The 16,346-nt window shown below is 42.6% G+C and overlaps 1 protein-coding gene across 5 annotated transcripts in view; it reads right to left on the bottom strand.

Annotated features, from left to right (window-relative positions):
• Positions 1–16,346, bottom strand: part of CLCN3 (chloride voltage-gated channel 3) — a 124,102-nt gene that overhangs the window by 44,964 nt on the left and 62,792 nt on the right. Inside the window, exon 1 of one of the 5 annotated variants that reach the window (XM_074951153.1) lies at positions 8,140–8,392. The exons of 3 other annotated variants lie outside the window; for them this stretch is intronic. In XM_074951153.1, the coding sequence (XP_074807254.1) occupies positions 8,140–8,218 (79 nt within the window). In that variant the 5' untranslated portion in view covers positions 8,219–8,392. Of the gene's footprint in view, positions 1–8,139; positions 8,393–16,346 lie in introns of those variants that run through there. One more of the 5 variants, XM_074951155.1, reaches the window with a different exon arrangement.

The raw sequence follows: 16,346 nt of genomic DNA, 5'->3' as shown, positions 1-16,346 counted from the left end.
GTGCATCACTTACAGGTACTGAAAGATACCCCTCTTATTACCCAATGAGGTTCAGTAAAAAAAAAACTACAGACAAAACTGAAGGCTGGTCTACACAGGAAAGTTAGGTGGACCCAGCAACATCGCTCATGGGTCTGAAAAATTCATACTCCTGGGAGACATAACCCAACCTAAACTCCAGCATAGACAGCACTAGGTCAACTAAAGAATTCTTCTGTTGACCTAGCTACGGCCTCTTGGAAAGCTGGATTTACTACAGCAATGGATTTACCACACAGTGGAAGAAGCCACCGTAGTGTCTATGCTACGGTGGCACAGCTGTAGCTGTGCAGAGTTTCTAGCGTAGACATAACCTCAGGCAAGTGTGGCCTGTGGAGTAAACAAGGTCCAGGGAATTCAATAATGAAGCCCAAGGTCACCTCATTTTTAAAACTTATGTATAACCTCTGATGATCACACATACCAGAATGACATGCTCCATCTCAGTCTGAGAATAAGGCACAACCTACTCTTAACTTATGCAAACTGGATGTATCACTCAAACTGTCAATGCATCCCTCAGCTGGACAAAGTTTGGACATATCTATGCCTGTCACAGGCACAGTTAGACAGGAATGATACTAATAATGTTTAGCACTTATATATTCACAGATCTCAAGTTCATTCACAGATCTCTGAACTTTCAAGAAGTGGATGTGTTGCATCCACATAGAGATGGGGAAACTAAAGGATGGACAATGTCACACAGTGAGTCAATGGTAGAGCAAGGAAAAGACCCCGGGTCTCTTAAGCAAAAGTCCAGTTACTGCACACTATCTCTTATAGTAAGGACATGTTTTAAGAGCCTACCATACTACATCTGATGAAGTGAGCTATAGCTCACGAAAGCTTATGTTCAAATAAATCTGTTAGTCTCTAAGGTGCCACAAGTCCTCCTTTTCTTTTTGTGGATACAGACTAACACGGCTGCTACTCTGAAACCTACCATACTACAGTTATCACTGCTCAGCCATCCCTATTTTCCAGGGACAATCTCTAATGGGAGTACTCTGTCCTGCAAAATGGCTAGTTACTACTGTTCCAGCTGTTAGCACTGGGTGGTCAAGAATGCTGGCCCTCTCCTAGTGAAAAAGGAAAATATTTCAACTGCGTAACTGGCCGGTCACTGAAAATCAAGCTAGTAAGTCTACACTGGAGGTGGGGATTAGCCTACCTCCCTAACATCATCATCAAAACCTGCTGAGTGCTAAAATCAGAAAGAAGAGGGGCTTTTCAGAGGCAGTATACTAACCCCTGGCCTTACTTCACCTCTGTCACTTGCTGACAAGGGACACAGAGGGGGGTCTCCTGAAGTGCAGTGCACATGGTTCTGGGTCATTTAAAGTAGAAACAAAGTCTGCAAAAAATAGCTATACATTTGTGCCCATATATATGTGTATTTCTATACCAATCCAACGAGATAGCATTAAGCTTCTGATTAAACCAGACAAAAGTTTATTTAAAATTTTTATCTGTCTTCTGTCAAAGAAATAGCAGTAATGAAGCGCTTAAAAACAAAATCTTTGTGGTGTGTACATAGGTTGTCATTCTACTTGAGAAAGAGTACCTAGTAAGCCTGATTCCCTGTGACAAGGCTTAGAGAACAGGAAAAGCCAGAAGTACACAGCAATGTGTGACAAACACCCATACCCACCAGGACAAAACAAAAACAAAAAACCTAGAGTAAAAAAAAAAAAAATTCAAGGGTAGTAGGACTAAAAAGAGGGGTGAATGGCAGCATAACAAACCAAAAGCCTTTTGGAGAATTACTTCCTCTGTCTATAAGACTGCAACTACACACCCAGAGGCTGTGTCCTCCATTTACTTCCAGTGAGTCCATACAACCTACTTCTATGGGGTACCTGTAGGTGAACATAAGGAGGTGAGGAAAGAAGAAGGAGTCAATACTGGAAAGGTTAGTCAAAAAAGCTGCTGTACATGGTAGAGCACAAAAATGTAAATCAGGATTATTCAGTGTTTGATATTTAGGTGAGGGAAAACACTCGCTTATTCTGTCATTTTGATGCACTAGAAAAGAATTGTTTGTTTTATTTTTCAAACATGGGGGGAAATGTTTATCTGAAGGGTAAATACATGATTAGGAAGGAAATAATAACTTAATACTATTCATCTAGTTCTCACACTGTGCTCAGCACCTCACACACACATATGAGAAGCCATATATGGGTCACCACCCTGAAAAGTTCATGGTCTAAATAGACAACATGCAGACTATGGATTGGGAAAAACAAAGAAAGATGTAAATAGTACGGTAAAGATTTCACAGATACATATATTCCAAGGCCAGAAAGGATCACTGTGATCATCTACTCTTCCCGCCAATATAACACCACCCGTGGAACTTCCCCAGAATAATTCCTACAGCGTATCTTTTAGAAACACATCCAATAAATTTAAAAATTGTCAGTGATGGGGAACCAACAATGACCAAGTTTCAAAGCGTCACATGCAAGATATATATAGCCTACTACACAGTACTTATTTATTAACTGTCTTGCAGGGCCAAAGGCAGGATCCAACGGAGGAGATCTACAAGTGAGCTTATGGCAGTCATGACATTTGGCTACATGTCCAGGCCAGACATACCTTCTGAGTCTGGGGATACCTATTATAAACTGCCAAACATAAAACATTACCAATCACACAGGGCAAAGCATCCAGATAAACTGTAACTAGACACTAAAAGAATTCTGGCTAATGGATTCTGTCAATTTGATGAACTCATAGCATAAGAGCCTCACACCCATTTTGTATCCTGGCAAAGGAGGGGGCATGTTGGGGCTGAGGCCAAGGCCATAGCACACACAGTTCTTGGGTTCGGCGGGCAGCCCAAGAAACCTGGCTATTCAAAATCTAAGCCAGACAAGTTCCCCCAAGATCTGTAAATTACACTGGAGACCTCTTCAGTCACAGCCTCTCCCTACTCATCCTGGCTCTGAATTTGTCATCTCATCCATGTTCAGCCTAAACAACTCTTTTTATGACTCTTCTTCCTTTATAGATAAAATCACCCAGGAACAAATTCTAGCTTTGGATGGGTGTGTGCACACATCTCCCACACACATGAATATGGAAAGTCACAGTGTGGCCTTAAAGCTCTATGGTAGCTAGCTTCCAGACCACCCACCCCGCACCAGACATTAGATGTGTCTATAATCAAGAGCCCCATGCAAGGACTAGCACACACAAGTAGATATTATTCTGTTCTGAGGTTTTGTACGTATGTATGAAGAATGTGACTCAAGTTCTTCTTAGATAATTATATCTCTATCTGATATCTACACGCAATAGAGCAGAGATTCTCAAACTGGGGGACGGGACCCCTCAGGAGGTCACAAGGTTATTACATGGGGGGTTGCAAGCTGTCAGCCTCCACCCCAAACCCGCTTTGTCTCCAGCATTTTTAATGGTGTTAAATAGATACAAAAGTGTTTTTAATTTAGAAGGGGCGTCGCACTCAGAGGCTTGCTATGTGAAAGGGATCACCAGTACAAAAGTTTGAGAACCACTGCAATAGAGGGAATTTGTTGGTTTTGCTCCCTTAATGTGAATGCTGATCATGCAATTAAAGCCATGTAAAATATACTTAGGTACCATGGTGAAGGGTGCCTCAAATATACCATAGTAATTAATAATGTTGTCAGTTACTGTGCTGTCTCACATTGGAAAAAACATTTCTCTAGATTTATAAAAACACTGACATCATAGATCAAATTTCAGACCTTACAGTAAGACGGACACTTTTATCATACGCAGTATTCAAGTAAGTACCATAGCTAGTAAATAAGTCACACAAGTCAAATGCTAGATCTCTTAAATAGTTTTGTTTAAGAACTTCAAAACACATTTTAAATAAGTTGCTGCACATGTGTTATGTGCAGCCTGATCCAATGCTTACTTAAGTCAATCTGAGTTTTTCACTGATTTCAGCGATCAGGCCCATTACGTGCATTGTCTTTGTTTTTTAAAATTGGGAATCTGAGTAAATGGTAAAGATGCACACTCCCCTTCAGGACAACCAGGAAACATCAAACTTGGTGAGCATATCTGCGACAAGCTGGCAGGCAAGAGAACTCCTGATACTTTGGAAATATCTAAAGAGTCTGACTGTCAAAAATGGTGCAAAATTGAGCTCAAGAGAAAAAAGTTATGTAAATTACCAATAAAAATCTTCATGTTGGACAGACTCAGTATCATCTTATAATTCAGTACTGTAGTACTTCAAGTAAAACTCCTTCCATTATTAATTACACATGACATCTAAGGGAAAAATTAACAGTAGTCAAGTACTTAAAGCCATAGTTTTCCTAAGAAATAAAACAAACACACTGTATAGTCTGAATTTTTTTAAAAACATATTACAGATGAAAGTAACACCTAAGATTATTAAAATTGAAAGATTAGATAAAAGAAAGATTTTTACTTATGCACTTGACAGTACTTTGCATAGTCAGTTGGCCACGATCCATCGAACACACATGCACTTTACTTCACACACAGGAGCAGTCCCATTTCAGCATCTAAAACCCATTTTCCTGACTGTGCAGTATTTCTAACACTTTTTTTGGCATTGGCTGGATTTCAAATTGACAATGTCTCTTTAATTTTACATTAGTACAACAGGGAGCATAAGAAGAATTGAGGATGAGTCGAGTATAGCGTAAGAAGAGTACAGCCTACAGCCAAATTAAAGGAAGTTCAGACCATATATTCACTTTAACATTTATATTTACTGTACTATAAAGCACATTTGGGTGCGTTGGAGAGGTTTTAGTTGGGGACTGAAGGTGACAGCTAGTGGCATTCTGTTTTCTTCTTTGTTGGGCCTGTCCTGTAGTAGGTGACTTCTGGGTACTCTTCTGGCTCTGTCAATCTGTTTCTTCACTTTAGCAGGTGGGTACTGTAGTTTTAAGGACGCTTGACAAAGATCCTGTAGATGTTTGTCTCTCTCTGAGGGATTCGAGCAAATGCAGTTGTATCTTAGAGCTTGGCTATAGACAATGGATCATGTGGTGTGTCCTGGATGGAAGCTGGGAGGCGTGTAGGTAAGTACAGCGGTCAGTAGGTTTCCGGTAGAGGGTGGTGTTTATGTGACCATCGCTTATTAGCACAGTAGTGTCCAGGAAATGGACCGCTTGTGTGGACTGGTCTAGGCTGAGGTTGATGGTGGGATGGAAATTGTTGAAATCATGGTGGAATTCCTCAAGAGCTTCTTTTCCATGGGTCCAGATGATGAAGATGTCATCAATGTAGCGCAAGTAGAGTAGGGACGTTAGGGGACGAGAGCTAAGGAAGTGTTGTTCTAAGTCAACCATAAAAATGTTGGCATACTGTGGGGCCATGTGGGTACCCATAGCAGTGCCGCTGACTTGAAGGTATATATTGTCCCCAAATGTGAAATAGTTGTGGTTGAAGACAAAGTCGCAAAGGTTAGCCACCAGGTTTGCCGTGACATTATCAGGGATACTGTTCCTGATAGCTTGTAGTCCATCTTTGTGTGGAATGTTGGTGTAGAGGGCTTCCATAGTGGCCAGGAGGGTGTTTTCTGGAAGATCAACGATGGATTGTAGTTTCCTCAGGAAGTCAGCGGTGTCTCGAAGATAGCTGGGAGTGCTGGTAGCGTAGGGCCTGAGGAGAGACTCCACATAGCCAGACAATCCTGCTGTCAGGGTGCCAATGCCTGAGATGATGGGGCGTCCAGGATTTCCAGGTTTATGGATCTTGGATAGCAAACAGACAGACCAGTCCTCACTTACAGACAGCTCCTCAACCTGACGCAAATACTCTCCAGCAACCACACACCACACAAGAAAAACACTAACCCAGGAACCTATCCTTGCAACAAAGCCCAATGCCAACTCTGTCCACATATTTATTCAAGTGACATTATCATAATTTGTTAGTCTCTAAGGTGCCACAAGTACTCCTGTTTTTTTTTCCCCCCAATCTCAAGTTACTCCAAACTGAAGTATCATGAATATTGATCAAAAGTTATAAAATGGCTTGAATCACACTTGGAGCTTTCTGGTTGGCTGCAAGTGATGTCACCATCTTATCAATACTCAGTACAGCCCGGAATGGTTTTCTTTAGAGGGTGAGTAAATTGTGTTTTGTAAGAGCAATAAAGACACGCCAGACAGAGCATTTTACAGGATTACTTCCCCCGTGGGTGTTGCAAGTTCCTCTGCCTTTGGCTTTATGACCTATATCATCACCCTAAATGTGTAATAATTGCCTAGAAAACTACAGCCTATTCTGTTAAAATGCTTAATTAAAATGCACAAAGGTAAAACATGACAAATTATATGGAGTGTCTTGAAGATTTCATCTTTATTTCTTCTTGACAGAATTATTGCAAAACTACATTCTGTGATGTCAGGCAATCAAAAAAGCCAAACAATCTGCTGTAGAACAACAAAATATTGTCAGCAAATCTTCACAATTGATTTCTATAAACCAGCCTGCAAAATTATCCAGCACAAAGGCAATCTGGTCAGAGAACACTCATGTTCAAAAAGTAATAGTTAAGACAAGCACATTTTAATGTCTTCAGACACACACTGTACAAGAGGAAAGGCAACTAGTTCTAATGTAGCTTATTGCACATTATCTAAGGAATCACAAAAGCTGCTCATAACAAGCACTGAAATCCAAGCTGCAAATGCTGAATAAGCAAATGCACGGCCTAATTACTTCTTTGTAGAAATAAAAGCTTAAGTGGAAAGATTAAAGAATAACTTAGAATTTCCATACCATCCAGAACAAAAATTCATTTTATGTAAATCAAGCTATTATTCTCAAGCTATCTGTTCTCAAATACTAACACAAAACACAGTTTTCTAAAGCAACAAATACTGATAACATTTCAATTTTACGTTAACCAACTTCAAGAAGAAACTAAATTGAGAAAGGCCTACAGTACTTAATTAGCAGAGATCCCTTTTTGAGCAGAAAAGTTCAACCTGACAGACCTGAGAGAACCAATCAAAGGAGACTTTTTTCCTGACTTTGAAGGTATGATTTCATTCTACTTCCACTGTAATAGAATCTACTTATCTCATCAATACTACACCAAATCTTTACACATATTTTGCTTTAACACCTATAATGTATTGTAAGAAATAAAAGGCTGTGCCCATGCAAATAAAGAGAGATTTTTTATCAACACTGGGAATGACATTACATTAATTTTAAAATCCTAATATCCTGTGAGCAAGAGAATCAGAGAAATGTAGGACTAGAAGGGACCTCAATAGACTTAGTCTAGTCCCCTGCACTGAGGCAGGACTAAGAATTATCTAGACCATCCCTGACAGGTGTATGTCTAACCTAGTCTTAAAAACCTCCAATGACAGAGATTCTACAACTCCCATAGGTTATTTGTTCCAATGTTTAATTACTCTTATAGTTAGGAATTTTTTCCTAGTGTCTAACCTAAATCTCCCTTCTACAATTTAAGCCCATTACTTCTTATCCTGTCCTCAGTGGATAAGAGGAACAATTCACCACCATCCTCTTTATAAAAACCTTTTACGTACTTGAAGTGGAAATATTGAAAGTATCAACTGCACAACCAGGTATCTCTTAAAAAAACCCACTGATGTTGTTTTAATTAATATATTGTACTTTGATACTGTTTCTTTTAAATCTCAGACATGCCAGGAAGGAGTTAACTCTGAAAGCATGTACAGAAACTTCCAAGCCCAAGGTAATCGGTAGTCCCTTTAAGTTATCTAAAAGAAATTGCTTCCTTTATAAATTTCTACCAGTTTGGTCATGGTAAGCTACAAAAAAATTGATACGTTTATTTTCTTGGTGAAACGGAGGAGAAGTTTAAAAAGGCTATCGCACACTGAAAATGGAGTCACTAGCTAATGTGATGTGAAGCAGGACTAATCCGCCCACAGAGAAAACAATCAAGGACAGTACAAGGATCAGTAAGGGCTGGATTCTTTTCTAAAAAAACAAGCTAAACAAAGTGATGCAGCGATTAAAAGCTCTGCTTCAAATTTGGAAACAACCTACCACACAGACATGCAAACACACAAGAAACTGAATCATAACGTAAATTCGTTATACCTCTTTTATGCAATTCTCTTAGTGGAATGTTGTCTCCTCCCCCATCGTATGGTAAATAAGGATCAGAAGATACATCCATGAGCGTAACAAACAAAAAGAGTGTTTGTTAGTTCAGAACAACGGAACCATTTCTTACACAACAGCAGCAGGCTGGGAAGCTGCCATATTTGATCAGGATTTGGACTGTGTGCTGGCTTGTTGCAGCAACTGGGTTCTTCCACAGTCGATGATGTCATCAAAGGGAAATTATTGCAGCCTGGTTGCTAGTGGCTACAATCTAGCAGTGCTTAAAGGCGGAACAGCAGACTTAATCAACGCAGCCTGCTGTGCCTGAAGGTGACTAAGCTTGAAGTAAAACAGAATGAACTGGTTTTAAGAATATAAAATGCACCAGGCCACGTAAGTTAACACTGAAGTTACACTGCAACGCTACAGAAAAGGCAGCCATTTTGCCCTGGTGCTTGCTTTATACAGTAAAATCCAAACAATAGCCCCTAATTGCTTAGAATAAAGAAATGCTTACAGTTCATTTAAGTTATAAGAAAGATATACACAGTGACAGAGAAATCCAACTTCACTCCTAGTTCATCAAATGTGTCTTTTGAATACTAGGATTTAAATATAAACACTGATATGAACTGTAATAATGGCACGAATGTCTGAATGGCAACTCAAAGGCACTTCCAAATTTTAAGACTCAAAAAATGTGAGCTTTTCTCACAAAGACAAGTTTACATTTTGAAGTATAAAACACAGGACAAAACAGATACTGTCCTGCAGTTTTTGTACTTGTTTCATCCACATTTCTACTGACATCCCAGGGAAGGTGTTTAAATAATCAGACATTTAAAAAATATTATTTAAGAGGAGATACAAACCAAGGATCTGGAGCCTAGCTATTCAAAGGTTTTTAGCCACCTAACTCCCTTTGATTTCAGTGGAAGTTAGGTGCCTAAAAACCCTTGAAGATCTGGGCCTAAATCAATAAATTGTAGTAGAAAACAGAAACTGAGGTCCTGCCCTCCACTATTTTATTATTTATTATTGTTGTTATTATTTTGTGGCACCCAAATTTAATTCTTTGGCCAAGTTGTTTCAGGAAGAACAGTGTAGCTTAGTAGAAAATGGAGAAACAGTTCTGTCCCAAGATCCAATGAATCATCTTTTCAGTCTTAATCCACATTTGCCCCTTAGAGCTTGTTTACACAAAAAAGTTGCACCAGTGTAACTTAAATTGTTAAATTCGTGCAAAACATGATGTAGACACCATTATTATGGTTTTATTTAAACAGGTAATGACGTAAGTTAAACTTAAGCGAAAGTCAGTATCTGCATGGGCCAGGTCTAAATGACAAAGTTTTCTCAGAATAGCTACAGTGGTCAGAGATGTGAAAAACCTGTACCCCTACCCAACACAACTATGCCAGTAAAACCCTGGACAGCTTTTCCTCAGTGGCTACTCATAGATTGGTTGCCAAACAGAGTCCTTTTTTTGAATAGCCTTAGAAACCCGTATGCTCATTTTTCTTCTCAATTATGAGTGATTTTTGCATTCCCATTGTTCATAATTGCTCTGTACATTCCCTTCCCTGCCCTCCAACATGATGAAAGTGTTTTTTAAAGAGTGAGATACAATGCATGCCAACCTAACATAACTATGGACAGGCATATTACATTTTTTACGTTACATATTACAGGCATTTTTTTTCTTTTCCCATAAGAGTATATGTGCACAGGATGAAGTGCACCACATGTGATAGGCATGTGTAGGACCTATGGATCGTGAAAGTTGTTTTGTGGGAAGTATTTATCATCATAACAGTGGACATAAGTCTGTAGATTTTGCATCTGTTATTGCAGGTTGTTGTGCCACTTTGATCTGTGGGTAGCTTGCTTCTGATGACGAGCTTGGTGAATTGTGTGTGTGTGGGCGGGGGGTGTTTAAAGGTCAGAAGAGTGGGTGCAGGAAAGATTTCTTTTAGGATGTGATCCTCATCAATTTTCGATTGTAATTGTTTAATGATACCTAAGGGTATCATTTAGTCAGGGGTATTTTTAGTAAAAATCATGGACAGGTCACAGGCAATAAACAAAACTTCATGGCCCCTGACCCGTCCATGACTTATAATATAAATACCCCTGACTAAATCTTGCGGGGGGGGAGGGAGGTGCACTGCTGGGGAGAGACGGGGGAGATAGACAGGGGGGCGCTGCTGGGAGGGGGTGCCGGGGGCAGCCCAAGTAGCGGCTGTTCCGGCCGGCCACCCTGGGACCGCTGCCAGGGGCCACCCGAACAGCAGCTGGTGTGGCAGTCCCCAGGGCCTCTCCAGCAGCGATTGGTGTGGCTGCCCCACCTGAGCAGCTGGCCCTGGAGTCATCCACACTGGCTGCTTCAGAAGTCACAGAGCCTTAATGATGCCCCATATGGGTTCCAGTGTGGTTGGTAGGTGACAACCGGGGGTGTGTCCTCAGAAAAGGGTTTTTCCCAGATTGAAGCAGGTTCTCTCAGGGTATTCAGATGGCACATTCCAAGAAGGGTGTTTACATTATTTCTAAGGCATCTATGCAATTTTGGGGCAAATTCAGAATTAGGAATCTGTATTGTTAATTACCTAGCTATTTCAGAAATTTTGAAGTCAGTATGTAATATTAAGAACTGCACGTGTTACAGTTAATAAGCGAAGAATCGATTTTTAGAATTTCCTTCATTTCATAGGATATACTAAGGCCTTCTTTTTAAGGTAGTAATTTGTGCATCCATACATCTGGCACTTTGATGAAAAATGGCTTAAAAACAACTCACAAGTGGCTAGCAGGCTCAAAGGGTAACTTGTTTCTGAAGAAATTTCATCATTATTACATACTGAGACCTCAGTCCTGGAAACATGAATAACTTTACAAATCTGAGTAGTCCCATTGTGCTCAAGGGGACCGCTCAATTCTATAACGTTTCTCAGAGTATGTCTACAGTATATTGGCACAACTGCAGCAGTGCTGCTGTACTGTAGACACTTGCTACAGTGATGGAAAGAGTGTCCCTTCCCCTCTCTAGAGGCGGTTAGTTAGGTTGGTGGAAGAATTCTTCCATAGATCTAGCAGCATCAACAGTCGAGGTTAGGCTGACCTAACTACATCTCACAGGACCTGAAATTTTTCACAGTCCTGAGAAATGTAGGTAGGTTAACATAGGTGTTGACCAGGTTTCAGGTGAATAAAACTGCAGGACTGGACCCTTAAATTCCATGTTTTGGAACTCTCACGACATATACCATTTAATCTTATGCATACGTTACATTTGAAGAATTATTTCTAAAGGCTCAACAGTCATTTTCCTCCCTGTTGTTCTTCAAAAATGAAAAGTTTCTCCTCCTTGTTCTACACAGAATTCCACAAAGAACAGAAGTCTTTCAAAATGACTGCCAGCTCAATTGTTGTCATTGGGACTGAAGTCACATCTGTCCTCATCTGATGGTCATTTCAGGAATGAGAATGGACATGAGTATATTCACTTCCGGACATATTGGGGCAGCCACCATCCTGTGAACAGCTTCACTTCATTGTCATTGACAACAATGAAAGACGGTGACCATTTTGAAAGAATTCAAACCTTATGAGTTTCTCTAAAAATTTAATATACTAGTATGACCGAAAGCACCCCTGTATTCACACCCTATACACTATTGTAATAATCTTTGTATAAAATATGCCTTCTGAGGTACCATTTGAAAACTAATAACCCACTGGTCAATAATGTGATGAAATGTGTGTAGCAACATTAGATGAAAAGTTATAAACATAAGCTGAAATTAGCTGAAATGAATTTTATATAGGGGCAAACCTCAGGAAAATGCATTTTCAAAGGATGACTGAACTATAAAAATGAGGGGCAAACACACTCCAATTTATCTCTCCCTAGACATCTCTCTCTTTTTTACCCATGAAGACAAAAGAAACTGCCTTTGGGAGCAGATCCTGGCCTGAGAATTTGGTCAGCCATGTTACTGGGAACACACGGTGAGAGATTTCACCTTGATCCAAGTCTAGTTTGTTAAGTTTTAATACTAGGAAGCATTTTATCTTTATTTCTCTTGTAACCATTTCTGATTTTACTGCCTTATACTTGTACTGACTTAAGATCTCTCTCTCTCTCTCGCTGTTTGTAGTTAAATAAACTTGTTTTATTCTTTAATTAAAGCTAATCCAGTGTTTTCTTTAAACTGAACTGAGCAGGTAACTCCATTTAAAACAGCAAACTGTTGTACACTGACCCCTTACAGGGGCAACAGACCTCCAACAGCTAGACTGTTCAGGAGGGGGCTGGGCAGTGCAGAACACATTTTGGGGGGAAACCCAGAACTGGGAGTGAGGTAGGGTCATTCTGCACGTGATAACCAAGACAGATGGAAGCCAGAGTGTGAATGGAGTATGCCGACAGACTGCTGGGGTCGGCATTGTTGGACCAAGGCTGTGGCTACACACAGACATTCGGGGTGTGACCTGCATGCTGGCAGGCTGATTGCAACTGACCCAAGTTGGAAGCTACAACAGCAAAGCACAGTGAGGTATCCAAGGTTGCAGTGCAGGGGTGACAGTCACTCACTGGTCTGGATTGCATCACAGAATGTTATAAACAGCCTCTTTCAGCTATGAAAAATTATAACAAGAAATGACTCAATTCTATATATTTCTTTTCAGAACTGATCTGTTTCACCAGAACTACTCAACAGTGAGGGCAGGAAGGAGAGGAAAACTAGACTGTGTGTAAGGGAACGTAGAAGGTGCAGGAGTGAGGAGAAAGCTGGATATGGAAGACAGGAGGAAGCAGAATTTGTGATGTATATGTAGGAGAATGTATAAAGGTGCAAGAGGCAGGATAAACTTGGAAAACAGGAAGTAGGGGGGAAATGAGAGGGTTGTACAAAGATGTCGCAATTACCCCACAACTAGATGTAAAAAAACCAAGAAATCCAGAGTTAAAGTTAAATTTAAACATATTAAGTTATGGAAACGCATAGTTAAAGAATCCAAAGAACCTATTTCTGTTGTGCAATGATGCCCCAGGGGATTGGGGAAATTTAATGTGTCTTTAAAAATCAGTTTACTCTAATTTAGGAATATAAATACTAAAATGCCTTAAATCACATGTTTTTTGCCTGGTGTCACTACAGGGTAGAGTTAAGGTGTTTTGGTGTCCTAACTATTCATTTATATACCTTAAAAACACCTAGATTTCTTTTAAGTTTAACTATAATTCTAAATTCCCAAATTTACAGTGCTTGGTTTTGGAATAACGACAACATCTCTAATATTTTTTTATATGTACTGTCAATCTTAACACTTTTTTTCTGGGAATAGTATAGCAGAAGCTGGTAGTGACTAACACTTCCCATGCTAAAAAGATTCTTGCCACCTTTTCTCTGAGATGCTCTCACACCTCCATAAGTTGCAGCAAGCCTCTGGTATTTGGCAGGGGGACAGCTCTCAAGTACAGAAGTGCAGTTTCTTTGCCCAATTAAAGATTCTTTGCCCAATTAAGATTTCTTTGCCCAATTAAAGATTGGTTCTGTGGATGAAGGGAAAGCAGTGGATGTATTGTTTCTTGACTTTAGCAAAGCTTTTGACACGGTCTCCCACAGTATTCTTGTCAGCAAGTTAAGGAAGTATGGGCTAGATGAATGCACTATAAGGTGGGTAGAAAGCTGGCTAGATTGTCGGGCTCAACGGGTAGTGATAAATGGCTCCATGTCTAGTTGGCAGCCGGTGTCAAGTGGAGTGCCCCAGGGGTCGGTCCTGGGGCCGGTTTTGTTCAATATCTTCATAAATGATCTGGAGGATGGTGTGGATTGCACTCTCAGCAAATTTGCAGATGATACTAAACTGGGAGGAGTGGTAGATACGCTGGAGGGGAGGGATAGGATACAGAAGGACCTAGACAAATTGGAGGATTGGGCCAAAAGAAATCTGATGAGGTTCAATAAGGATAAGTGCAGGGTCCTGCACTTAGGATGGAAGAATCCAATGCACCGCTACAGACTAGGGAGCGAATGGCTAGGCAGCAGTTCTGCGGAAAAGGACCTAGGGGTGACAGTGGACGAGAAGCTGGATATGAGTCAACACTGTGCCCTTGTTGCCAAGAAGGCCAATGGCATTTTGGGATGTATAAGTAGGGGCATAGCGAGCAGATCGAGGGATGTGATCGTTCCCCTCTATTCGACACTGGTGAGGCCTCATCTGGAGTACTGTGTCCAGTTTTGGGCCCCACACTACAAGAAGGATGTGGATAAATTGGAGAGAGTCCAGCGAAGGGCAACAAAAATGATTAGGGGTCTAGAGCACATGACTTATGAAGAGAGGCTGAGGGAGCTGGGATTGTTTAGTCTGCAGAAGAGAAGAATGAGGGGGGATTTGATAGCTGCTTTCAACTACCTGAAAGGGGGTTCCAAAGAGGATGGCTCTAGACTGTTCTCAATGGTAGCAGATGACAGAACGAGGAGTAATGGTCTCAAGTTGCAATGGGGGAGGTTTAGATTGGATATTAGGAAAAACTTTTTCACTAAGAGGGTGGTGAAACACTGGAATGCGTTACCTAGGGAGGTGGTAGAATCTCCTTCCTTAGAGGTTTTTAAGGTCAGGCTTGACAAAGCCCTGGCTGGGATGATTTAACTGGGAATTGGTCCTGCTTCGAGCAGGGGGTTGGACTAGATGACCTTCTGGGGTCCCTTCCAACCCTGATATTCTATGATTCTATGATTCTAAACTTATTTAGATTTTGCTGAAGATATGACTAAAAATCATCATTCCCTTCCCTTGTTTGCAAGCCTTAGGAATGTTTTGGCTCATGCCTAAACAGCAGCTTAACACAGGGGTGGGCAAACTGCAGCCTGCAGGCCGGATCTGGCCCCTCAGGGCTTTGGATCAGGCCCGCAGGATTGCCCCCCGTGGTGCCGCAGGCCCCGCGCCGCTCTCAGAAGTGGCTGACGCCACGTCCTGGGGCCCTGGGGAGGGGGGAGGGGTAGAGGGCTCCGTGCGTTGCCCTTGCCTCCAGACACTGCCCCGTGCAGCTCCCATTGGCTGGGAACGGGGAACCGCGGCCAATGGGAGCTTCGGGGGAGGTACCTGTGCCCTGCTCGCCCACCCTGGCCCCATGCCATGCCGCTCCGGGAAGTGGCCAGAACCACATCCCTGCACGGAGCCCTGTGCGCGCCACGCCCCCAGGGGCCTAGCAGCGATGTGGTTCTGGCCTCTTCCCAGAGTAGCATGGCGTGGGGCCAGGGCGGGTGGGCAGGCAGGCAGGGAGCCTGCCCTGGCCCAGGTGTGTGCCGCTGCCACTCCGGAGCTGCTTTAGGTAAGCGGTGCCGGGCCAGAGCCCGAACCCCTCCGGCACCCCGCCCCACAACTCCCTGCCTAAGCCCCCTCCCGCAGTCTGCACCCCTCTTGCACCCCTGCCCTGAACCCCCCCTGCACTCCGCATCCCTCCTGTGCCCCAACTCCCTTCCCTGAGCCCCCTCATACACCCCACATCCCTCCTCTGCCCCAATCCTTTGTCCTGAGCCCGTTCCTGCACACTGCACCCCCTCCCACACCCCACACTCACTCCCGCACCCCAAGCCCCCCTCCCGGTCCTGCATACAATTTTCCCACCCAGATGTGGCCCTTGGCCCAAAAAGTTTGCTCACCCCTGGCTTAACATTCACATTTCTAGGCTGACCACCCACTGGAACCAAAGCAGCAAGCACCAGCACCCCCTCCCCCCACCCCGCCCTACTGGGAACATCTGGGAGATGCTGGAGCAGTCTCCCGCACCCATAATGCCCAGTTCCCCACCTCTTCTTTCCCACCCCATGTTTCAGTATCAGTCCCCATCCCATCCAGACTCCTTATCTCAATGTACTCCCCCTCCTTTCATGCTTCCAGCTCTTGGCTCCTCAGCATTCCAGACAGCTTCCTACGCTACACTGGGCCCAGAAGAGGGGTCACTGAAAGCACAGGAAAAACAGATTCCTGGCTCTCCATTCCAGTGCCTGGACCCAGAACCAGGTTTACCATGGCGCCAGTGGCACCGGGCCCAGAGTCAGAAGGGGCCCCGGCAAGCTTGATCCCATGGCCGGCTGAGCCGGCCATGAAAGTTGTCCCCACCCCTGCTCTACCCCAGTCCCACCCCCACTCCACCCTTTCCCCTGAGCAACGGGGGGACTGCAGCAGGGGTC

This window comes from Natator depressus, chromosome 4, assembly GCF_965152275.1.
Source record: "Natator depressus isolate rNatDep1 chromosome 4, rNatDep2.hap1, whole genome shotgun sequence".
Taxonomy (NCBI): domain Eukaryota; kingdom Metazoa; phylum Chordata; order Testudines; family Cheloniidae; genus Natator; species Natator depressus.
Note: the sequence above shows the minus strand (reverse complement) of the source record. Positions and strands in the feature narration are given on the sequence as shown.